Here is a 26,202-nt window from a genome sequence, read left to right on the forward strand (position 1 = left end):
ACATACTCTGCCTCTGTAGTAGACAATGCAACACACTTTTGTAGCCTGGAGATCCAAGAGACTGCTCCTCCTGTGAAAGTAAACATATACCCAAAAGTGGACTTTCACAATCGGCATGACCAGCATAGTCTGTATCTGTAAAGCCAACAACAGATGCTTTCTGCTTTCCAAAGTAGATGCACAACTCCTTTGTGCCTTTGAGGTATCTCATAATACCTTTCACTGCATCCCAATGTTGCTTGCCAGGGGTTGCCATGTATCTGCTAACCACTCCCACTGCAAAGGCAATGTCAAGACGTGTAGCAACCATGCCATACATCAAACTGCCAACAGCTGAAGCATATGGTATCTTGGCCATTTCAGCCTTCTCATCATCAGATGTAGGGCTGTCCTCTGCACTAAGTTTCACATATGGAGGCAATGGAACCCCAATTGTTTTTCCCCCTCCATATTGAAACGTTGCAAAACTTTGGAGATATACTCCTACTGAGATAGATAGAGTAAGCCTTTTGATCTTTCTCTGAGTATTCGCATGCCAAGAATGTGATTTGCATCACCAAGATCCTCCATGTCAAAGCTGCTATGAAGACTTTGCTTCAGTGAGTCCAAGGCATGGCCAGCAATCAGCATGTCATCAACATACAAAAACAAGATAATCAGGCTGCCATCTACTGCCTTCTTGGTGTATAAGCAGTGACCTACTTGACTTCTATGAAAGCCTTGGGACTGCATGAATGTATCAAATTTATGATACCATTCTCTTGGTGCTTGTTTCAGCCTATACAAACTCCTTTTGAGTTTACATACCATTTTTTCCTTCCCTTGTTCAACAAACCCTTCAGGCTACTGCATATATATGTCTTCATGCAGATCACCATGTAAAAACGCAGTCTTTACGTCCATTTGTATGAGCTCCATATCCTTAACTGCAACCAAGCCCAAAATGGTTCTCAATGTAGTCATCTTGACTACAGGAGAGAAAATCTCATCAAAGTCAATTCCATGTTCCTGCTTGTATCCCTTTGCAACCAATCTTGCTTTGTACTCGGGTGAAGAACCAGAAGTGACCTTCATCTTGTAAACCCATTTGCATGGAAGGGTTTTTTGCCCTTTAGGCAACTGCACCAAGTCCCAAGTGCTATTTTTTTCAAGAGATTCCATCTCTAACAGCATGGCTTTATACCATGTCTTACTGTCTTGTTTGTCCATTGCTTCCTTGAAGCAAAATGGTTCACCATAGTTTGTCAACATGACATAATCAGCCACATTAATTGCACTAGGAACAAACCCGTCAGGTTGTCTAGTAGCCCTAGACGATCTTCTAACCCAATGGTCATTGTCTGCTGGTTGTTCTTGCAAATTTCCATTTTCAGCATGCTGTCTTGTCATTTCAGCCTGCAAATCAGCATTAACAGCTTGCTGTCATGGCTGTTCCTGCACATGTAATGGCTCATTTTCATGGGCAATAGCTGGCTGATCATTTCCAGCATCATTTACTGCATTTATAGGTTCATTTACAGCAGGTTTTTGCTGTTGTATGGTAGACACATTTTGCTGTCCAAAAGGTATTTCTTCCCGGAATACAACCCTACGGACCTCCTCAGTCTTTTCGGGCTGTTTGTGCATGCAATCTTCCCGGAAGATGTCATTGCTGCGTACTACTTTCCTTTTCTCGAGATTCCACAATTTATACCCCATTTCACCCTCGTCACCATATCCTAGGAAAATGCATTTACAGGACTTTGGCTCAAGTTTGTTGCGTTTTTCTTTACGAATGTGCACAAAAGCCTCGCAGCCAAACACTTTCAGATGAGCATATGAAGGTGGCTTGCCCGACCACGCTTCTTGGGGAATCTCCCCCTCCCCCCCAAAAGACCTGTTTGGTGACTGATTAATCAACTGAACAGCTGTCATAACAGCCTCTACTAAAAAACCATGGGGTAATGCAGCATGAGATAGTATCGTACGGACTTTATTCTATATGGTCCGATTCATACGCTCTGCAACTTCATTTTGGGGCAGATTATGAGGGGCATTGAGCTCCCTCTTTATCCCTTTGCTGTCACAAAATGCCTGAAAGACCTTGGACACATATTCCCCACCATTGTCAGAGCGAAGACACTTAAGTGTCTTATCTGTCTGATTTTCAGCCAATGCCAAGAAAATTTTAAACTTATCAAGCACTTCATCCTTGCTACGAATAGGGTAAACCCATACTTTCCGTGTAGCATCATCGACAAAGGTGACAAAATATTTCTTTTTCCCTAAAGATAATCCTGGCATTTGACATATATCCGAATGTACTAACTCTAGAGGAGAAGATTTCAACGAAAGAGACTTTTTATGTGATGTCTGTGCATGTTTGCTATAAATGCAATGATCACAATGCTCAAAATCAGCATAACGAAGACAAGGCAAGTAACCCAAACGAGAAAGCACTTTCATTCCTGTTTGACTCATGTGTCCCAACCTGCCATGCCACAAAGAAACTCTTGGTTGCTCGGTCACAGCAACAACATGGTCACGCACACTAGATACATGAAGTGGATACAAGATATCACTCTTGCAACCTCTGGCAATAACCCTAGATCCCTTATAGATCTTCCATTTTCCATCACCAAAGGTGGCATGAAGACCATCATTATCTAGCTGCCCTGTGCTAATTAAGCTCTTTTTGAGCTGAGGTACATGCCGTATATGTTGAAGTGTAAAGACAAAGCCATGCTGAAACTGTAATTGCACATTGCCAATACTTGCAATCTCACATGCATAGTTGTCCCCAAGATGGACAAAACCATATCGACCCCTTGTATAGGCGGAGAACCACTTATGATGAGAGGTGACATGAAAGGAAGCACCTGAATCGAGAATTCAGGTATGCATGTCATCATCTGTATCTGCAAGTAAAGCATGTGCACCAAAGTGTGAAGAGAAAGAGTACGCCACTTTCATTGTCACTGTCATGAGTGACTATTTTCACCTCTTTAATTTTTACACTGCTCTTCTTAGGTTGACGGTCCTTCTCTTCCTTGCTATCATCTATCTTCTTGCCTTTTTCTTTCTCTTTCTTCCATTTGTAGTAGTCACATTTAAAGTGACCCTTTTTGCCACAATGATGGCATTCAACATCTTTGCCATGTGATTTACTGCATCCCTTGCCATCATATTTTCCCTTTTGCTGTGGTCTGCCTCTAGTATGCAAAGCATTGGAAGACTTACTGGATGCATTGTTTTGCCGATTCATCTCTTCCATAAGTAGAGCACTCTCTACATCAGCATACAAAAGGATCACATTAGAATTGCTCATAGCAGTCCTAAATGTATCCCAACTCTCTGGTAGAGTGCAAAGCAAGAAAGTAGTCTTAAATTCCTCATCAATCATGAACTTCAAGGCAACCAGCTGGCTGAAAATGGAGTGAAACTCAATGAGGTGCGGAGCTTTGCATTTGACATTCGTTAGGCTTTCGCTTTTCGCAAAAGCCAGCGTCTTCTCAAGCAAGGGCCTTATGCAGTAAACCCTTTTGGGCGAGTGGACATTGGTGTACTTTCTTTCATACGCAAATCCATAAGCTTTTTCAGCCAATACACTTTGCTTGTAGCACTCTTCTGTGCATACACTTTTTCCAGTCTAGTCCATATAGCATATGCAGAATCCAAACCTTCAATGTTGAAGAGCAAGGCATCAGAAATCGATAGCTCTATGGTTGAGCGTGCAAGCTCATTCAACTCATCCCAATCAACTTGATCCATGTCTGCAGGCTTTGCCCCTTTGGTTTTGATTGGATTTGCTTGCTTCTTTTGTAACAGGATATTGTAGCACTGTTTTTGCTACACTGCAAAATTATGTGTGCCTTCAAGCTTCTTTATGTACATCAAATTACTGCTGTCATTGCTGCCAGCCATGATTTTCAGCCCAAATGTGACAAAAAAACCAGCAAATGCAGGCCCAAACTGTCACCCAAGTGACCAAGGTACAGACAAGTACCAATCAACAATAAATGACCATGTAGAAGTATAGATTTCAGATCTGTAATTAAGTTTTCGGAAGCACCAAACCAAGTGCTGCAGCATTATCCAACTGATTACAGCTGTTCCAAGGGCATGTGCATCACATTACATGAGAAATTCCAAAATTTCAGCTGTAATTTCTGTTGTACATTTACCCACGGGCATAAAATTTGACACGAATGGTCAAATGCCCTAAAATTTTGTGCTCAAAGCGTCAAACACACATTTGCATTTCCTCTAACATGCATAGGACTGTCCAATTTTGCCAAAATAAAGCAATTTCAGCAAAACCCCCAAATTTTACGAAGTGTTGATGTCCAAATTGCACGGAATTCAACTTGCATGTACATAAAATGACCAAATGCTGCACAAATTTTACCCAAATTGCAAAAGCCCCAAATTGCATGGGGTCCAATGTGCCTCAATGTCGAGAAATTGGGTTAATTTCAGACCAATTTGTGCATGTACATGAAAAGCCCCAAATCTCAGGGACAGAATGTCACAAATTCCTGCAATTTCCGAAATAGATTTGCTTATCCTGCATCAAATTTCCCAAATTTGGGAAAAGCCCCAAATTTCTGGGCGTAAACCTGCCCAAAATTATGACTGTGCCTACACGCACGAATGCCCGTCAGTGGGCAAAGGCTTGTTTGCAGGAAACCTTTGAAAAAATTTTAAAAAAAATTGCAAAGGAAATGACGAATCTGCTCCTGTTGACCAGTCGCAGTCATCATGACCTGTCGCTTTGCAGTCGTGTTGCAGAAGAGAAAAGTGCCACCCGATGCCACGGGAGCTGTCGCCTGCCAGTCGCCTGCAGTCGGAAGCTGCCGCCAGTCAGTCGCTGACCTGCCACGAGCCTGAAAGCTGTCGCCTGGTTTACGCCTACTTGCTAGATCACGAAATGGCCCGTTGTCTGTCTAGAGATGATGTTTTTGTCTTGCGCTTGCACCTTGGAACTGTTGCTTGGTAGAGACGTGACCTGTTGACCTGCATGAACTTCGAGAAGTACAAATGCCTCAACCGCAGCTTTGATACCAGTTTGTAGGAATCGATTAGGCACGGATATCGAGGTAGACTGTCGTATGCACAGAGAGAGAGAGAGAGAGAGAGAGAGAGAGAGAGAGAGAGAGAGAGAGAGCAAGCAGTGTAGAGTGTGAGCACGTTTTTGGTACAATGACGAGTGTACCACTTTAGGTTTTAGATAGATATATATATGAAAGTACAATGTGCTAAGGGTGTGTTCACACCCGTGCACATATAAGAGGCACAATGGCCCTTTATTCCCAACACCCTCACTTGGCTGTCTAAACTAAGGTTTTGCTCTTTTCCTTTTCCCATCAAGAGCTCAAAGTAGCTTGCATAAACTCAGCAAATATTGTAAAAAACCATAGCATTTCCATCCCATTCATCTTGATTGTGAGGGGTTGCATGATATGAACTTTATGCTCATCAATCACATTCATCGTTTGCTGTCTTGAAACATATCTTGCATTTGATTACTCAAGATTATGCAAAGATAGTCTATGCGGGTGGGATTTCTATTCCTCACTTGTATCACCGCTGTCATGAGCCATTTTCATTGATGTGTCCTTGCTGTTTACTCTTTTCAGAAAGTGAAAACCTTGTTGTAATCAAATTAGAGTAAGCCAAACATGTATCTCTGTGCATGACTGATCTAGCTGCTGCCCTAGAGCTGAAACTCTCAAACACAGCAGCAAAATTGAGAGCAAAACAGTCAAGCAGTTGTGGCTGCCATCTCTAACTAATGTGTTGCTGATTGCTGTCCCTGGAGCTTGCATTTTGGCATCTTGCAGGTTTGTTGCCATCATCTCTGCCTTAGCTGATTGCTGCTCCTGCATTTCGGATCTGACTAGGGTAAAATGCACTGTGGGAGCTTTTTCTGATATCTTCAATTCCATCAGCTTGCCCCTAGCTTGTATCCTGGAGATGTGGAGGATAGAGGCTCCTTTGTATCATTTTCATTATTGTGTATAGCCTTCCTTTATTGAGCATTCATTAGATTGTGTTATTATGTGTCCTGTACATTGTTCACCTTCTCCATTTGTCCTGGCATTTACTTACATGAGGTAGTTGATCCATGAATGGAGAAATCAGTAGAACCCTAATTGTGCTTCCTTCATGAAGTGGCTTATTTTGATCGTAGCCTTGAGGCTTCTTAGTTGCTTCCTAGCTGGCTTTAGTTGGTTGGCTAGGAGACCCTTGTGGATTTCAATCTCTCTTGCTTTTATCTTTGATTCGGCCTCGGGCCTCTGTAGTAATGTGGGTTGTGTGTGAGGCTTGCTATTATGGCAGATTACTTCCATGGTTTCAAGTTGGCTTGATACTTGGAGAGGTGGCTGCTCCATGCATGGATATTGTTCGCTCCAGTGTCCACTGTCCACCCTTGTTGTGCCTATTTCACAATCCTCTTTTTTTGTTCCTTAGCATGGTGTTTTCATAGCCTTTTGGCGTCATGGGTGTTTGCTGCTAGTCTTTGAGTGTGTTTGGCTGGCCAAAAGGCCTGATGTAAATATTTCTATACAGTAATGCAAACTTAGCCACACAGAGAGAGAGAGAGAGAGAGAGAGAGAGAGAGAGAGAGAGAGAGAGATTCTACTTTTATGAAAAAAAGAGAGAGAGAGATTCTACCCCCCTCTAGTCACTTTGCTTCCTTTTTACCTTCACCGTGATGTCTCAGATTTTATGCACGATGGCCTAGAGCTATCCTGTATCTAGTAACCATGTAGTGTTGTATTTTTTTTTTTGTAATTAATACAATTACCTTTTACAAAAAAAGAGAGATTGACTTGATTAATTACAAAAAATAGAGAGATTTAATTATGAATAAAAAGGAGAGATATAATCCTGGCATTGATTTTGTACTTCATCATCATGTATGTGTGGTCCAGCATAGTAACATCTCTGCTTACTGTCAACTATGTGTGGCTTGTGGTATCTTCTGGGCTTTGCAGCAGGTACTAGGTTGGGTGTGTGCTCTTCAACCTGTTTATGCAAGTTAAGTGATTGGTTTTTGCAGGTTATGTGAAGGTGGGGAATTGCTGGACAGAATACTCTCCAAGTGAGTACATCCTGCAATATTTGTTCTATAACATAATCCTGTTTTCACTATCATTGGAAATGTGTGTATAGTTTATGTTGTATATAAAAATTGCTGGTTGCTGATTCCTATTTTTGGGTAGACTGAGACATCACTGATTTTAGTGTGCATCTTGTTGTAATTTAGGCATCTTGAAGCATCATGAAATTCTTACTCTGAAATTGGAATATTTACAGGAAGGACAGTAGGTACAGTGAAAAGGATGCAGCAAAGGTGGTAAGGCAAATGCTCAATGTTGCTGCACGCTGCCACCTAAATGGAGTTGTGCATAGAGATCTAAAGCCTGAAGTATGTATTATTGTTATTAGTATTTTGTATGGATGTTTTAGGTCAAGCTGAGAATTCATTTCCACTTAAAACTGAAAGTGGGTTGTAAATGCAGAACTTTCTGTTCAAATCACGCTCTGAGGATTCTCCTTTGAAAGCCACAGATTTTGGCTTGTCGGACTTTATTAAAAAAGGTATTGTAGAAACAATGTGTTTACAAGGCTATTTGTATTCAAGGTTTTCCATGGAACCTAATACTTTTCATGCATGTCAGTGCTAATATGGGTGCTTAGTTTGTTGTTTGAGCAGATAGCAAGTTTCGAGATGTTGTGGGGAGTGCTTACTATGTGGCACCAGAAGTTTTGAAAAGGAAGTCGGGTCCAGAGTCTGATGTTTGGAGCATTGGTGTTATTACATACATTTTACTTTGTGGGAGACGTCCATTTTGGGATAAGACAGAGGATGGAATTTTCAAAGAGGCATGTATTTCAGCACATATCATCCATATTTTCAATTTGTGATGCTTATATGAAGAATCAGATTTTCTAGCATATTCTCTAGTTTATGTATTTGATTTACTGAGTATTAGTGCTGAAGTATGTGTTCTCATCTTCCCATGTCATTATTTCTTTTTTTATTTTAACAGGTCTTGAAAAAGAAGCCCGATTTTCGGGAAAAGCCATGGCCATCTATAAGTTCTAGTGCCAAGGATTTTGTCAAAAAGCTCCTAGTTAAAGATCCAAGGGCAAGGTTGACTGCTGCTCAAGCACTATGTAGGTGCTATTACTCACTTTGTTCATAACACTCTTACTAGATTCTAATGCTTCATGCCAAAAAGGAAGCAATCATCTTCTTTAGTTTCTAGATCTTCTATCATTGTTAAGGAGCATGACTTACGAGATCAATGCACAACTTATATGCAGCACATCCTTGGGTCAGGGAAGGTGGAGATGCGACAGATATTCCATTGGACATATCTGTTTTGTCAAATATGCGTGAATTTGTAAAATACAGTCGCTTGAAGCAGATTGCACTAAGGGTATATGTGCTGTACATTTATTTGGGTTGCCTTGCCTTGCTGCTTTCATTCTTGACATACTGTATATTTATCAATCAAAATTGTGCAGGCCTTAGCAAGCACTCTTGATCAGGATGAACTTGCTAATTTGCGCGACCAATTTAATGCTATCGATATGGATAAGAATGGGACTATCACTTTGGATGAGATAAAACAGGTCTTTCTGAAGTACACAGTGAATGTTGAGAGTTTTTGCTTACCTAATTGAAACCATACTTCAATTCAGAATCAATCACTGGCATCTTTAAAAATGCTGGTCATGAAGCGAAGAAAAGCTTTTTTGTATTGGAAGTTGTCTCATACTAGTCAGCTAAACAATTTCATTTGGCACTTGTACTGTTTTGTGCTTGTTTTAGGCACTGGAGAAGGATCAACCCTGGCGTTTGATGGATTCTAATTTTGTTGAAATATTGCGTGCGGTATGGTTTTCCATAAAAAAAGCTGTGATCAGATACTGATTTTATTGAACTATCCTTTTTGAGTTCCACTTTTACTCGTCAAACATTTTCACAGATGGATAGCAATCGGGATGGTCTTGTGGACTTTCAAGAGTTTGTCGCTGCAACCCTCCATGTGTACCAACTGCAGGAGCTTGATACTGAAAGGTGGAATCAGCGAACACGAGCAGCATTTGATAAATTTGATGTTGACAAGGATGGCTATATTACTCCTGAAGAGCTAAGATTGGTATGTCTAGACAAGTGCTTTTCAAAATCAACAATGCAAGCTTTTATTTGATGGTAGCTTCTCCCAGAAAAATTTTACAGGAAAGCTTTAGGGTCAAGTTCTTTCTTACCCAGCACTTTGCTGAAGAGCCATTGTTTGGTCACTTTTTCTTAAACCACATGGTGGCAAGACATGCCAATATTTATTGGGCTTAGAGTGGAGTGGATTGTTATTTTCTTTTTCAATGAGAAGTCCAGAGCAGAATGTTCCACCTTAGGTTTGCTGCTGTTTGCTATGTTCAAGGCTGCCTCTGTGACCCTGCTATTTGATATCGCAGACAGTGCTTGTGCGTTTGTGTCCCTTCGTGCAGATTGGTTCGGGTTGCTGCTTGGCTATGGCTATTTTCTTACAGAATATTAACAGCCATGAAGTAAATCCCTTGCTAGATTTTGGGGCTGTGTTATTTTGGGATCTGAAATTCTTGTTTCAAGTTGTATTCAAGGTTTTCGAAAGAGTAGTCAAAATGGGTTGCTATAGAATGCCCGGTATCATATCTGCAAGTTTCCTTAATGTCTAAAATCTTATGAATGTTTAATTTTTCTTTTTCCTGGGGGGCGGGGATTGGTTTTGGCTCAATACTGAAACGTGAAATATGTTTCAGTGTTAAAACATTTTAGCACATGATTATCTTGCTACTACGCTGAATATGAGATTGTCTTGCTACTATGCTGAAAATGCCTCATACAACATAGTATGTTCGACAATTGTTAGGTTTACTTATTTTCAAGACTTAACATTTCATGATAACTCAAAAAGTCCTTCTCTCTCCTCCATGGGCTACTCATACGGTCACCATGCCCGTACCTAGTCAGGCCATGGCTACATTTGGATCCAATGTACACACTTGCCACACCGTGGTGGACACTTTGGGATTCATTGCCAAGTGTACTCCACTCCATCCTACCCACCGCATCCCATTACACACCTTATCCATCTCCTAGCACTAGCACTCCTATTGCAATGGTCAAGAATGCCTTCACCGATAACACTCATTTTAACAAGTTGAATTTCAGTACTTGGCTGAGCTTCATGCAACAAGCGCATGAATCTCAAGGCCTTTGAGACCTCATCATTGGTCTAGAGTCTATGCAGGACCCTCGACCGGCTCATTTGCAATGTTAGCTTATGTAGAGGTGCTTTTTGAGTTCCACTTAGAGTTACAACATTTTTCTGCATTTGAGGGTTGGAGTTATCGCATTGACTGTTATGCGGTGAGAGATCGCACTTGGCGTATCAATCTCGATTTTAAGCTTTAGGAGTTTTTCATTATGGAAGGGGATGATTTGAAAAAGTCAAGTTGATCGAATATCGGTGGTTACTCGCTGAATTTGCCACTACCGGCTCCTTGAAGTCAGATGACGATTAGGTTACATTCTTTTTGAATAAGCCTCTTAAATTGTACTTTGATTTCATTCAATGCATTATCTTGTTGCCTTGATTGTTGACCTTCTACGAAGAGTTGGAGTGTCAGTTCTTGCGTTATGCAAGGTTGTACAATCAAATTCACAGAACGTCATCCACATTCTTTTATTTAGGGAGGGGCTTGGTTGTCTCTTCTTTGCAAGGAAAAAGCGATGGTGGTAAGAACTCATAAGATATGAAGGTAGGCCAAAACAAAGGTAACACCTCTTTCTTCGATGCGAACAAAGAAACAAAACCCATTTGGCAATAAATCCCTAGGAAAAATAGGTTTTTCACCCATTGCTTGTTACATTAATAAATGTAACTTATGGGAGATAGGCGCGAGGGATGACTGTCCAGGGGCCTTGGGCACCCGAACGGGGTCAAGGGGAGCCTAGAGAGTAAGTGAGTCTAAGAATAGTAGGACTCACCTGAAGCGGATGGCTGGCAGTCGAATTAGGTAGATGAGCCAACAATCTTCTAGGCGAGGTTGGGAGGTGAATCAGGAATCTCTCTCGTGCTGTTCAAATGAAGGACCTAAGAGGGGGCACGTAATGGTTCCGGAGACATTATGACAGGCAATCTTACACTGGTATCAGAGCCGTCGGGTCCCGTCTTTTGCAAGAGTCGTTGGGTCGCGTCTTAACATGAGGCGAATGCTTTCGTGTTGGCGACGGCTGCTGGGTATAGTCGGTTATCATGTTGGTCTCACACACTACAGGTTTTCAATTCGAGTTTGGATTCGAATCCGTGTGGGGGCCATCGCTAGAGCTCGTGTACCTGGACAAATTACGTTCGTATTGGCTATCATCGCTTGATAGATTATGTCAGTGTGGGCGCCGTTGCCAGAACTCGTGTACCTAGCGTGGACGGCAGTATGGTGCAAGTTGGGCGAAGTCCCGTTTAAAATATAGTTGTGGTTACAGCTGGTTTACACGTGACTTGGGGGGGATATGTTTAATCCCCTTCTTATTCTGTGTTCTTGCCCGACAGGCCTCATTTCAACGTGATCGGCACGGTCTGGAAGAAAGTCGAACAGTTCCTCACTTTTTTTGTTATCACTAAACTATTAAAACCATCAACAGTTGCCCTATCACTATAATCGGAGAAGTACTTCATTTTGTATGCAAACTTCTTATATTTGCTTTCTAATTCCAGTGTATTAATGGAGGGTAAAGAGAAAAAGGGGGTGACTGAAGATTCTAGTTCTGGGGACCATCCTATGGTGGATCCCCATGAAACAGAAATTCAAGAAGGACAATGGGAAGAATTTTTTGCTATACGAGAACAATTTGATGATTTAATTGCTCGTGTGCAAGCACAGGGGGTTCAAATGGAGTTGCTAACTCAAGCACTCATAGAAATAAAATCTCAATTAGCCTTGTTACTAGAAAGGGATAAAAATAAGGTGGAAACCTCGGACATTCCATCTTCATCGAAAGATCTAGATGTGACTATGCGAGATCCTAGGGAACCCCACCAAAAGTTGAGGGATAACCCAATGTTAAAAGATATGAAACCCCCTCAGTTTCACGAGGAGGAAAAAGACAGAAATAAAGGCACTATCTTTAATTTTCTCCAAAAATGGGAGGATTTGCATAAACTTAAGAATACTCCACCACATCTCCAAGCGCTGGAGGCCAGTCTAACCTTGGGACCAAAGGCATATAAATGGTGGAGAACTTTAAAGGAGGCAAATAAAATACCTGAAACTTGGGCTCAATTTGAATCGGTATTTTTGAAAGAATTTCTTTCCAAAAATGAAATGGAAAGAAATTGGGAAGATTGGGATTATGTCAGACAAAAGGGAAGACCTTTGTTGACATATCTTGAGGAATATTGTGAGATAATCCTCAAATTGGAAGGAATAGACGAATTTCAAAAGACAAGAGGATTCATAAGGGGACTGGATAAGGCCTGTAAAAAGGAAGTAAAAAGAAGTTCACCCAAGACGCTTGAAGAGGCCATTAAATTTGCATTAATTAATGAAGATAATACGCATCCAAGTGCACTCACTAGTCTCACTAATACGGAGTACAAGACTAAGGAATTTGAAGCCTCAAAATTTGTAGGCAAATTTAAAAGGAAAATGCTATTTCTTAAAGGCAAGAAACAACCCTTTGAAAAGAAACAATATGTAAGGCCAAAGTTAAGTCAAGATGACTTTGACAAAGCTAAAAAAGAAAGACTATGTTTCAATTGCCTATCCCCTAACCATGCTGTCTAGAATTGCCCTCAAAGGAAAAAGGGGGAAGATAAAGGAAAAGATAAGGACAAGGGCAAGGGAAAAGAGAAACAAATCCATGTAGTGCAGACCTTGGAATTAAAGGGGCATGAAAAGTATAAATCTTTAGAGGTCTTGCACAAGGATGTACAACAAGGTGTTGTATGTCAACTTCTATGTGGCAACCTACTTTCGGGCCACATGATTTAGTTAGAGTGCATGGGTTGATAGCGGGAAAAAGAGTTAGAGTCATGATTGATGACTCTGCTACCCACAATTTCATAAATTATGCACTTGACAAAAAATTGAAACTTCCACAACAAAAGAGTGGGCATCAATATGTTTTTCGTATGATGCAAGGTCATGATAATAAAATATGGGATACAATGGTATCCAATTTGGAAATTGAGATCCAAGGATATAAAAAGATAAACTTGATTTCCAAATTATGAATATGGAAAGAGCCGATATTGCTTTAGGGAGGGAGTGACTATGGGGATTGGAACCATCCTTAAAACGTAGTTATCATCATAAACACTGGAATTTGAAAGGGATGGTAAGACTTTTGTGATTCAAGGTGAACATGAAATATCTAATAACCCTTTGTTGTGTTCCACTGAAGCTCAAAAGCTGATAAAGAAGAAAGCTTGTGAGGTATATATGTTATGGTTCCTTCCTGTATAGAACACTTTTACTTTCTGTAATATAAAGCAACAATTTTCTTATGCTTGTGAGTTGAATGTAAGTAATGAATTAAGTAGTTTATTAGATGAATTTAAAGATGTGTTTCCTTCTGATTTACCAAGTGGCCTTCCACTAGATAGGGGTGATGTAAATCACCCAATTGACATAGATAGGGATACACATCCTATTTTTAAACCACCTTATAAACTAAGTGAAACACAACACCAGGAAGTTGAAAGACAAATTAAGGATTACCTTAATAAAGGGTTTATACAACCCAGCAACTCACCTTGTGCTTCGCCAATTTTATTGGTGAAGATAAAAGATGGTTCTATGCGACTTTGTGTTGATTATAGAGCACTTAATAAGATAACGGTGAAGAATAAATTTCCTATGTCGAGAATGGAAGATCTTTTTGATCAATTACAAGGGGCAAAATTCTTCACAAAGATAGACTTAAGATCAGGCTATTACTAAGTAAGAATTAAGGCATAGGATGTTTCTAAGACGGCATTTCGTACTAGATATGGGCATTATGATTTCTTAGTGATGCCTTTTAGTCTCACTAATGCACCAACTACTTTTATGAAGTTGATGAATAGTGTGCTATGACCCTATCTAGGACACTTTGTAGTAGTCTTCTTGGATGATATCTTGATCTTTAGTAAATCAAGAGAAGAACATTTGGAACACTTACGATTAGTATTCCAATTGTTAAGAACACATTCCCTTTATGTGAAGAAAACTAAATGTGAATTCTTCGCATAAGAGGTCAAATATTTGGGGCATATTATCTCAAAAGAGGGAATCAAGATGGATCTAGAAAAAGTAAGGGCAATTATTGAATGGCCATCTCCAAGAAACCTGGAAGAGTTGCAGATCTTCCTAGGTTTATCTAGATTTTATCGTAGATTCGTTCGAGATTATGCCAAGATAGCTGTTCCCATGACGAACCACCAACTTAAAGGGAAAGGGAAGAGCTTTAATTGGGGAACAGACCAAAATGAAAGTTTTCAAAAACTTAAGGTAGCTATTGCTACAGCTCTAGTACTATTAATTGTGGATCCCAATAAACCATTCGTGGTTGAAGCCGATGCCAATGATAAGGCGGTAGGCGCGGTCGACCATTTGCTTTTGAAAGTAAGAAATTAGACCGTGCAAAATGGAATTATTCTGTTTATGAGAGGGAGCTGTATGCAATAGTACATGCAATGAAGAAATGGAGGCACTATCTGCATGATGCCAAACTTTTGATCTTGTCGGATCATGAAAGCATTAAGTGGCTTAATGACTAACCGGATCTACAAGGGCGTAAAGCCAGATGGGTCGAACTCCTCCAAGAGTTCGACTATGAAATAAGGTATAGAAAGGGTAAGTACAATATAGTGGCTGATGCACTCATCAGAATGGCCATTATAAATGAATTGAGTTTTACTCAGTTCACTCCCGATTTACTTGAATCTTTGAAAGGGAAATGCCAAGTTGATTCGGCATATTCCAACATATGGGAAGCAGTAAATAATGGGGATCCAAATGGAAGAGCCTCCACTGAGGAAGGAATATCTGAGGATGTTCAACAAGGAAATGGAGCATCAGGGGTTGCTCAAATGGGATTCAAGTGGAAGAACTTTACCATTGATAATGGTTATTTACTCTACAAGGGTAGGGTATGTGTCCCAAAAGATGAAGTAATAAGGCGCCATATACTCTTTGAGTGTCATGATACCCCTAGTGCGGGTTATCTAGGAGTTAATAAGACATATAGTCTTATTAAAAGGTAGTTCTATTGGCCTGGAATGAATAAGGACGTCCTTGACTATGTGGTCAAATGTAATAAATGCCAGGTTAATAAAGCTGAAAGATTGAAAATGGGAGGACTTTTCCACCCAGTAGAGATTTCTTTGGGAAAATGGGAGAGTATCTCCATGGACTTTATTGTCGCGTTACCCGGAACATAGAGGGGGCACGACTTTGTGTGGGTGATTGTGGATAGGTTAACCAAAATGGCTAGGTTTATTCCAACTTCAATTGATGTTAAAACACTAGAATTGGCTAGATTGTTCATAGAGAACATATACCCTTTGTATGGCCTTTCGGCAAATATAGTTTTTGATCGGGATAGAAAATTTGATAGTCAATTTTGGCGGGCTGTATTTAGGAAGTTGGATACTAAGAAGCTTGCGCCTTTGTATTAGCATAAGATGCTTGTCTACAAGATTTTCCTGGAGAAGAAGTTGTGGATGCTTAATCTTGATGATTCCTCCTCCATGAAGGAATATATCATGAAGATAGAGGACATGAGAGGTGAGCTTGTCTCTCTTGGTCGGATGATATACATTGAAGACATAGCTATGATCCTTTTGACTTAGCTCCCATCTCCTCGATTCGATGCCTTCTACACTAGCCTTATCACATCAAGGACCTGCGAGATGCTCTTATGGGAGGAGCTTTCACCGCTTGATTTGGAGCATGACGAGCGATTCAGAGAGGTTGGGGCTTTTAGTTCTAGCTCCATCAATGCATTTGCTGCAGGTACAAGTGGAGAGAGGAAGAAGAAGCCACATGCCAAGGACAAGACGCATGAGGATAAGAAGGAAGAGAAGAAGAAGCCCAAGTGCTCACATTGTGGGAAGGGCACTTATCCCGAGGAGAAGTGTTGGCAAAAGTATCCCCATTAAGGAGAAGGATTTGAAGATTGCCTTGGCGACGACATAGTTTGTCTTTGTTCATGTATTTGCCGAGGAGGATATAACTCTTGCTTCTTCAACTCAGGAGAAGCCTTGGCTTGTTGACAGTGGGGTTGCTTCTCACATTACCTATAGACAGGATTGGCTTTAGGACCTGAGTGTTAGAGGGGGTACAACCACCATTGGTGACAACTCTACCATTTCCATTCGAGGAATGGAGACTATTTCTCTATTACCAAACAAGTAGTCTTCTTCGGCCAAAGATCTCTATGTACCGGATTTATGTTTTAATCTATTTTTTGTCCATGGTCTTACACGGCTTGGTACGTGTGTGTTCTTTACATAGAATACGGTGACAGTGGAGGATGCTTCTACAGGTATCGTTCTTTGGATAGGATCCCAAGAGGGTGGGTTTTACACGCTCATAGCCTTAGCCACAAGGTCTTTCCATGAGCTTGGATTGGCATGCTCGTTAAATCTTCACTATGACGATTTGACGGGCTTCTTAGAAGAAGATGGCTGAGGGACTTCCTAATTTCCCTCCTATTTATACTTTGTGCCTAGCTATTTGCGAGGCAAGCATCATAGGTAGCCACATCCCCAAGTTGCCACTAGGAGGGCTTCTATTCTACTTGACTTGGTTCACACTGACCTTGTCGGACCTATGGGCACAATCTTCCTTGGGAAGGACAAGTATTTGATGCTGATTATAGATGACTTTAGTCATTATGTATACCCTTATTTTCTGGAGTACAAGAGCGAGGTGTACTCTTGTTTTTGCAAGTGGAAGGTGTTTGTGGAGACACAGACTACTTCCAAAGTTTGTGGCGTATGAGCAGATCATGGTGGCGAGTTTACTTCTAACCTCTTTTATCAATTTTGCAGGTATCACGGCATTTGGGTGGTTTCTCAATACCCCCTCTCATGCCCAAAAAGGGAAACAAGAGAAGAGTGAGGTGGAGATGCAATGCTACATGCTGAAGAATGCTCATGCAGTAGATGCTACTTGGACAGTGTCCCTCCTGGGAAAATTGTTCACTTGCCTAAGTGCCCTAGTACAAAGATGATGAAAACATGCAATGCATAGGAGGAATGTCGAACTTTGTGTGGTGCCGAGAACCATAAGGATATGCTCGTACTCAATCTCGGGAGGTGGCTCCATGCTGATTAAGTGACGAAGGCAAGAAGAAGAGGAGGAAGAAGATGTAGAGGATCCTGAAGATCTGAGATTTCCGCCGGAAAGGAAACCTACAGTAAAGAACAGTAGGCAGAGTGAACTGGAGAAACCAAAACTCAACCTCGGGAGAGAAGCCACTAGCTCCTTGTATCCATGCTGGAAGGAATACGAAGGCCTCGTCACTAAGTCACGGCTGAACCTCGGAGGTCCCAATCTAGGTGGTACCTGAAGATCCTGGGTAGCAGTAGAAGAGATGACTGATCGAAGACAGCCACCCCAAGAAAGTAGAGGATGGGTGAAGAACTTCATGTGGAGTAGGTTTTTCCTCTGAGATGGGAGGTGGAGGGGCTCCTTCTGACGTCGAAGAAGAAGTAGATGGCCCCTTTGAGGGCAAAGAAATAACATTTCCCTTTGAATCCCCCTTTGAAGTAGATAGGGAATCCAAAAACTCATGGATCACGGATCCCAAAATGTCTGATGACGAAGGAAGTGCCACCTGTTGTGCTGAAGAAGGTATCTGGGGTGCCGAAGAGCTCCCAGAGGTAGCCTCTCAAACCTGAGTAGTCGAGGGTGGGGGTGGGGCTCAGAATGAGTAAGAGGTGGGCAACAATCACTATCTCTTAGTAGAACAGATTGGGTAGCCGAAGAAGAGGAAAGAGTTGAGCAACAATTGTCTCTCGAAGGAGCAAACTGACGAGGAGATGGTATCAAACAGTCACTATCTCTTGATGGAGCGGATTGCAAAACCGCGGGCTGTGGTAGCCACTATACTTGAAAATAGGTGGGAGAAGATTGCTACTGGCATTGCGACGATCTCCAGGAGGTCGTAGCGCCAATCGATCCTCCATGTCCTCGAAAGGACTTAGTACGCATCAGATGCGTCTTATTACTTGGAGCTTAGTACTCTAATAGCCGATGCAGAACAATCTATGTGGCCCAAAAAGGAGAGGTGGCACAAGGAGTGCTTGGTGGAAGACGCATATACTCCAGGGGGGTAGGGAGCAAGGGTCGAAGTCGGCAAGCATTGATGGTGCGTCCGGTGATGCTAGAGTAGGAGCACCTAGTAGTCTGGTCATCTGTTGGTAAAGAAGCCATGGATACCAGTGTGCCTTGCTAAAGAAAGAAGAGGTCAGCCACCATGAACCATGAACCACAATGTCCGTCTCAAGGGGTGGGAGGTTAGTGGAAGGGCTGGAAGTGAGCTGCCAGTGGGAGGAGGATGTGACCGGCAGTAAGAGGTTGCAACTAGTAGAAAAACGCAGGTGAGGAGAGAGAAAGACTAAAAACGTAGGCAACAGGTGAGAGAAAGACTAAAAACGCAGGCAAGATAACTCACAGGAGAGAGAAAGACTAAAAATAGAGGCAACAGGAGAGAGAAAGACTAAAAACGCAGGCAGCAGGACCGTGATGACATGGTAGGTTGTATGGCAACAGGTTTGCACAGGAACAACAGTCGCCTGGCTGGAATCAGCTCCAAATTGCGTAAAGAGGATTGGAAATCAGGCACCAACTGATGGAGACAGCAATGGACAGCTTCGACTGAGATGTCCTCCGCGAACGGGGTGTGGGCAGCAAGCTGGAGCACCTGAAATCTGCAAAAACGAGATTTTGATGCAATGGAAGAAGAAGAGAAGTGGATACCACCACCGGTCTTTGCCTTCACTGGAGTGGAGGATCTTTACCGCTATTTGAGCAGATCTTCGCTGCTAGGTGAGCAGATCTGGCTTTGATACCATGTCAAAAGATGACGTACCAGCGAGACAGTAGGGTTTGTGGAAGGGAACACGGAGTGAACTCAGAAAACATGGAGGAGAGAAAAGAAGAGATATGAAACTCTGTTGAATGGAATGATGAAGATTTGAATCATGGAGTGAATGTGATACAAGGGACCAAGGGTGCTGTAGTACAAGGAAGATGATGAAGATAGCCACGAACCACGAACCACGAACCGCAATGTCCTCCTGAAGGGGCGTGAGGGTAGTGAAGAGACTGGAGAGAAGAGGTGATGGACTGAATGAGTCAGCTGTGAGGAATGAATGAGAGAGTGGCCTATAAATAGGCACAGTCAGTCTAGGATGGCGCTCCTTTTTGGGGCTGCAAACCCTAAATGTAAAACACAGAAATGCAAAAACACAAACTACGGATGAAGGGTTTCTCAACACACGCTAGAGATGGTTTGATCGATGTTGGAGCATCGGGGTTTTCCTCATATCCTTTTGGGTGAGGCGGTGGCTACTTTGGTTCACATCCACAACTGCTCCCCGACTTTTGTATTACTAGATATGACTCCTTATGACACTTTCTTTGGTCGAAAGCCTTTCATGTCTTATTTTCACATATTTGGTTGTGATGCTTTTGTCCATGTGGACAAGAAGAAGAGGTAGACGAAGCTTGACTCGAAGTCAAGAAAGCTTATCTTTGTGGGCTATAGCACTACCATGAAGGACTATTGACTTTACAACCCAACGACATGGAAGCTTGAGGTGAGCAGGGATGTGATCTTCAATGAGGCTTTGGCTGTTGAGGATCGGATTGATGGTTCTATTGCAGGTGATTCTTCGTCATTGTTTGAACCTCCCCCATCCTCTGTCCCTCTTCTCCACGCTGGGTTGTCTCTTCGCACCCCTTCTTTGTTGTTGGCTCCTTGCCCTCCTCCTTGCTCCACTCCAGCTTCGCTACCACTACTGACGAATGCGACTATTTCTACTTCGTTGCATACTTCCACCCTTTTGCATCCCCTTCGGAGTCTTCTCGGGGTGCTTAGCCATCATAGGGAGAGCCTTCTTTAGATGAGGATGATCAACCTTCCCTTCGTGAGGGGGAGTCTCTACCCTAGATAGGTGCATTGCAAGTATTGGAGACTAGAGAGTCTCCCTTGCAGCAAGATGAGCCTATTCAGATTCCTTGTTGGCACCCACTGCTCAAGCAGGATCTAGGTATTTCTCACTTTTCTGCTTCTCCTATAGGTCCATGCAGATTCGCTCGCTTAAAGACCCAGCGGAATAGTTCACTTTGTGTGAACTATGCTTTTATGTCATAGATTCTTCATGATCATGAGCCTACTACCATTGAGGAGGCTCTTGCATAGGATATTTGGCGTTAGGCTATGCAAGAGGAGCTCAATTCCATTGAGCATAATCAAGCTTGGGAGTTGGTTCCGTGTCCTTTGAAGCGGAAGGTAATAGGTGTGAAGTGGGTCTTTAAGATCAAGTACCTTGTAGATGGTTCTTTGGATAAGCACAAAGCTAGGCTTGTTGTCAAGGGTTTTGCTTGGAGGGCAGGGCTAGACTATTTTGAGACTTTTGCACTTATGGCTCGAATATCTACTATTCGGGTTATTTTGGCTCTTGCAACCCACCACCGTTGGCCTGTTTATTTGATGGATGCGAAGTCTGTCTTCTTGAATGGAGTCCTTCGGAAGGAGATTTACATTTCATAGCTTCTTGGTTTTCTTGTGCAGGGGAAGGAGGACCATGTCTATACATTGTGGAAGGCCCTTTATGGCCTAAAGCAAGCTCCGAGCGCTTGGTACTAGAGGATTGATCAATTCTTTCTTTAGATTAGCTTTCATTGGTCAGCTCATGACTCCAACCTATACTTCCAGGTTGAGGGTGACATGTGTGTTTTGCTCATCTTGTATGTGGATGATCTTATCATTACAGGGAGCCATACTCAGGATGTTAATTGTACTTAGGAGATTTTGCGACAGGAGTTTGACATGACGGATCTAGGGATCCTTCACTTCTTCCTTGGCTTGGAGATTTATTAGATGGCATAGGGCATTTTTGTTTTGCAGCACAAGTATATTTTCGAGCTTCTCTCAGAGTTTTGGTCGATTGTCGGTCTCTTTTATGTTCCATGGATCGAGAGTCCAAGTTTTTGGTAGTTGGAGTTCCCCTTACAAATGCCACTTGTTACAAGTGTCTTGTTGGCTCCCTCATCTAGCTTATTCACACTCAGATGGATATTTCTTTTGTTGTGGCTTTGTTGTCTTTTTTCATGACGATTCCCACTTAGCATCATTGGAGTGTGGCCTTGCACATTCTTCGTTATTTGCAAGGGACTCGATCATACGGGATAATGTGTGGAGAGGGGGTTACTCTTTGTGGTTGGAGTGATTTTGACTGGGCAGGTGATGTGGACTCATGGAGGTCCACTATAGGTTATGCCTTTTCCCTTGGATCGAGAGTTATCTCATGGAGAATTGAGAAATAGCCTACTGTAGCCTTTCTTCCACAAAGCCGGAGTATCATGCCTTATGTTCTACAGCTATGGAGCTGATTTGGCTTTGTTGCATGTTGGTAGAGATTGGATTTCCTCAGGCAGGACCAACGGAGCTGTGTGTGGACAACCAAAGTGCTCCAGCTTTGGCCAAGAACCCTATGTTTCATGCTCCATGAAGCACATCAAGGTCAGTAGCTCTATGTTTGAGAGCAGATCATGGATTCTGAGTTGGTGGTGGTCTACTGTCCCACGAAGGACAATGCAACCGATCTCTTCACGAAGCCTTTGCTGCCCTAGGCTTCTATGCTGCATCACATGAGGTTGTTGGGTCTTCAGACACTCCTAGGATCTGAGAGGGGGTGTTAGCTTGTGTGACGTTAGTCTATTATCTCTTGGTTATTGAGCTCCTATCAGAGTCTGACAGAGACATAGGAGCTCTGGTCGTTTAGGCGCATTTTCTTTATTTTTTGGCTTTCTATGTGCATTCTTAGGCTAGTTATTGCCTTCCATAATCTGCCTACACCTTCTAGAGATTGTCATTGCCATCTAGGATTTTTTTGGGGTGTTCTCTATTTTTTTTGGAATTTCTTTCTATGTAATCGGCATTTAATGCTGGTCGGCCAGCATTTATGGCCTCTCTTGCATCAGGTTGGCTTGTTTTTTGCTGCTCTTGCTATTTATAGTTGTAGCCTCCACTTGGCAAATACACACTCTTGTCTTCAGTTTCACCTTTGCAGGTGCACACTCTGATACTTTGACTCTTTGTGTTTGGTGCTGCCATCGTCATCAGCTTGATTTGGTGCCCTCATTGACGCTTTGGGTTGCACGCAAGGATTGATTAGTCCATCATCATTGTATCAGCATTCTTATTCAATTGGTGTAGTATTCTTCTCTCATCTTCTACTTGCTCTCTCTCTCTCTCTCTCTCTCTCTCTCTTGCTTCTCTCCGTGTTCGTCTTTCTCTTTTGTTGCACACTCTCGCATAATCTTTCTAGGAGATTTTCTCCCCTCTTGAGGCAGATCGTGCAACATCTCTCTTGATGCTATCATGGTGGTGACTTCTACCTTGCTCTTCCAGTCATGGTGCTTCATCCTTATCTTCATCTATTATCATGGTTCTGGTCACCACATGAAGAGTGACATCAAGCTCCTCTTTCTCCTTTGGCATTGACATCTAGGGTTGAGAGGGGGTTTCTACCCTTCTTGGTATTCTATAAGATTCGGTATTTGTCTTTGATATTAGCCTTCCTTTCTCGTTGTACTTACTCCTTTGCATTGCATGCTTTCATAATCTTTGTAAAGGGCGCTTGGGCAAGCGAACTCTTTCCCCACGAGGGACATTGTCTAAGTGGCAATTGTTGCATGTGCATTCTCATATAGCATACTTCTTTGCATCTCATTGTGTAGAGCATCCCTCAGTATATCCAAAGTTGTCTCCAACAATGGTTTTTTACTGGTGGTTCTTTACCACCACACCACCATCCTTGTTCACCCCTTTCTCTCATCATCGATAGCTTGGAGTGATTGGGTTAGCTTGCTTTATTTTGTGATATGTTGGATCTAACAATTCCTTTTTATTCTCCCCATGGGGCACGGTTACTTGAAAGGCTGCAAACCTTATGTATTCTTCAAAAAAAGAAAAGAAAAGAAGTTTAATGTGGTTCCATCCACCTTTGCAAGACTTGTAGGCCATTGGGCAATTGACAAGCACCCTTTATTTGATGCACTGTTCTCTTTGGGGTGACTAGTTGGACTCTCTTGGTAAGATATCCATGGCCTTTGTAGTCTTGGTAGGCCATTGGGCAACCAATGTGCACCCTTTGTTTGATGCCTTAGTTGCTTTGGGGTGGGATGCCTTGGGGTAAAGTGGACTTGAGATTTTCTTCTAGTCTCTTTTTGGTTCTAGTTTTGGACTTGAGAGGGGGTGTTGAGATATAATTCATCACATTCTGATAAGCTCTTTAAAACAGTCCCAAAACATGTAAATTACCAGAACTTTCATTAAATGGGGAGTGGTTCTAGAGAGTTTTTGTGTCTCACATGCAAAACCCAAGCATATATTCACATCCACTTCCATTTGTTTACTTGCAACGCATTGTGCATGTTGTGTATGAGGTTTTGGCTTGTTGCAAACTGTAATGGCATTGCTTTTTTAGCTTTAAACATGTGTTTTATCGTCTGTAGTCCGAAGTAATCAAGTCACTTTTTTTCCCGTACTAATGTTATATCATATTTTATAATACTTTAAGATTGTATTTTATCATACAATATGGTATTGGATCTTTTGTACCTAACAACTATGAGAGATGTTGTAGATGGATCCACATGAATCCACATATTGAAAGCATTTTTACTTTCACCAACTTTGGGGTTATCTTCACTTGTTGTACATAAGTTTGTAGCACAAGGTATGTGGTCAACCACATGTCATGAGGTGAATAACGTGTCATTAAGTGAGACAAGTCATGGGATACTTAAAAGCTTGACACTTATCTCTTCTTTAACGGCCTTCTTCTTTGGTTGAGAACTGTCAATATTTAAAAACAAACAATTTATAAGGGCTGTTTAAACTTGGGCTTATTATTTTTAGAATGTTATCTCTATTTTTTTAGCTTGGCATTTTTAGACTAAATTGAGACTTCTAAAATCTAGGGACCTCCTATGTATGGTTATCATGTGAAAGCTCTTTTCAATTACATTACAAAAATAGTTCTAGAATCCTTGTATAAGTTTTCTATGCAAAGAGATATCCATTCTAGACTTTCAGCCTACATATGCACATTATATTTATGATCATGGCATCTTGTGGATTGTAATTGTCTATTTTGGCAGATCTAGCCCTCACACCTCAAGGCATTAATCCTTTCTATGTGTGAGTTTGACCTTGATATGCTTGAGTCTTGTTACAAATGCCCAATCGGGTCATATAGGTGGAGGCGTGCATTATGTTTCTTCTAACCCACTACTTGGATCCACCATAACGTGTGACTGCTCATCAGTGACCAGTTCTAATGCACTTTCCTAGATATTTAGTAATTGCAAAAGTAACAAGTTCAATAATGAACATGCAAATTAATTAAACAGGATACAAGTTCTTTTTCTAGTGTTGTGTATGTGTGCTCCTGTTTGGAGACTTCATCAAATTGCTCTTTTAGACAACTTAAAATTGCAAAGGTATTTCACGGGGCATTCTATTGGGTACTCATATGCCCTTAATTATCTGCCCTGAAATTGAGGTGTTCCAAACATGTCATTCCTGAAAGATCTGCTCATCCTGAGTGGGTTTAGTTTGTTGGCTTTTTTGCTCAAAGAACATAACACTGAATGTAGGTCTGCATTACTGAATGGGCAGAAGATTGGCCTTCAGCCTGCTGCTGTGTGATTGCACTGTCAGGTTTTGTTTATGAAACAATCTGTTAGTCAAGCCAAAGGATGGCTTAATGTTTGATGTTCAATGGGTTGCCATCTCATTTGAGTAATTTTGCTATAATGTTGTTATTGGCAGTACACGGGACTGAAAGGATCAATTGAAAACTTACTGGACGAGGCTGATACTGATAAGGATGGAAGAATAAGCCTGCCAGAGTTTCAGAAGCTGCTTAGACAAGTTAGTATGGAGTCTAAGACCACGGAGCCAAATGGGCAGGAGCGACGGCCGCACAAATCATTATTGAACTAACTTCATAGATGAATGTTTGAACGGACTTTATGAGGATATCCTTCTGCAAACCTTGGGGGCTACTGTGGATGGACATGTAAGAGGGAAGATATTGACCAGGCTAATAATGACAAGGAAGATCAATTCACACTATCAGTAGCTGAAATGTGGATGCTTGAGCCTTCCGATTGATGATTGCTGCTACTATGGCCTCAAGGGGTGGTGTCAGCAGATGGTCCCCTGATATTCATGCATTTGCCATGACATTGTCGCATACCTTGTATTGAGTGAGTGGGTGGGTGGTTCCAAAAGCATGCAGCTCTTCAAAGCCATATGTTTCCTACCTTTTAGTAAGTTGAGGTGGTGCTACTTATGGTAGTATCAGACCATGCAAACACGGTATGTTGAACTCCGTGTTCTGGAATTTTGTTTTTACTTCCCTTGTAAGAGTCTCTCAAAGAAGGGGATATTTTCAGTGTGACTCTTGTGTGTCTTACCTGCCAAGGCTTTGGATGTCTTCAATTGTACAACTAAAGATCTCTACTTCCTCTTCTTGGGTCTTACTATTCTCCTGTTAAAGCTTGTTATGTATTTGACACTTTGGTTTAGAGCTTTATCCTTAATGAGACATATATCATGAAATTGAATTTGCTGTAAAATCTGACTTCTGGTCTATGTGGAGCTTGATTATTCTATTTTCTTCTTATAATAGGATTCATGTTTGGTTGTATGTTGGAAATTAAAATTCAAATGGTTCAGGATTCATAGAGTTTCTGCCATAGTCCACAGGCAGATGCTATCACGTGGGCCATATGGCCAACAGAAGCAAGGTCCTTTAGTTTGCACTGCACAGAATCTCTTTCTAGAATTGTTTCCAAATATTAAATGATAAACTGTGTGAGTGAGGATTTTGGGGCTGGGATGTAACTACATTTGCCTGCTGGGTCTGT

The 26,202-nt window shown here is 41.7% G+C and overlaps 1 protein-coding gene across 2 annotated transcripts in view; it reads left to right on the plus strand.

The window, feature by feature from the left end:
- Nucleotides 1-25,804, plus strand: part of LOC148021982 (calcium-dependent protein kinase 18-like) — a 43,283-nt gene extending 17,479 nt beyond the window's left edge. Inside the window, exons 4-13 of one of the 2 annotated variants that reach the window (XM_087697532.1) lie at nt 7,046-7,087; nt 7,303-7,414; nt 7,509-7,587; nt 7,703-7,872; nt 8,040-8,166; nt 8,317-8,432; nt 8,521-8,628; nt 8,828-8,890; nt 8,985-9,158; nt 25,100-25,804. In XM_087697532.1, the coding sequence (XP_087553658.1) occupies nt 7,046-7,087; nt 7,303-7,414; nt 7,509-7,587; nt 7,703-7,872; nt 8,040-8,166; nt 8,317-8,432; nt 8,521-8,628; nt 8,828-8,890; nt 8,985-9,158; nt 25,100-25,273 (1,165 nt within the window). In that variant the 3' untranslated portion in view covers nt 25,274-25,804. The remainder of the gene's footprint in view (nt 1-7,045; nt 7,088-7,302; nt 7,415-7,508; nt 7,588-7,702; nt 7,873-8,039; nt 8,167-8,316; nt 8,433-8,520; nt 8,629-8,827; nt 8,891-8,984; nt 9,159-25,099) is intronic. The other variant, XM_087697533.1, reaches the window with a different exon arrangement.
- Nucleotides 25,805-26,202: the final 398 nt, after the last annotated feature.

This window comes from Lygodium microphyllum, chromosome 17 (assembly GCF_053477565.2).
Source record: "Lygodium microphyllum isolate KBCC chromosome 17, Lygodium_microphyllum_v1.1.10, whole genome shotgun sequence".
NCBI lineage: Eukaryota > Viridiplantae > Streptophyta > Polypodiopsida > Schizaeales > Lygodiaceae > Lygodium > Lygodium microphyllum.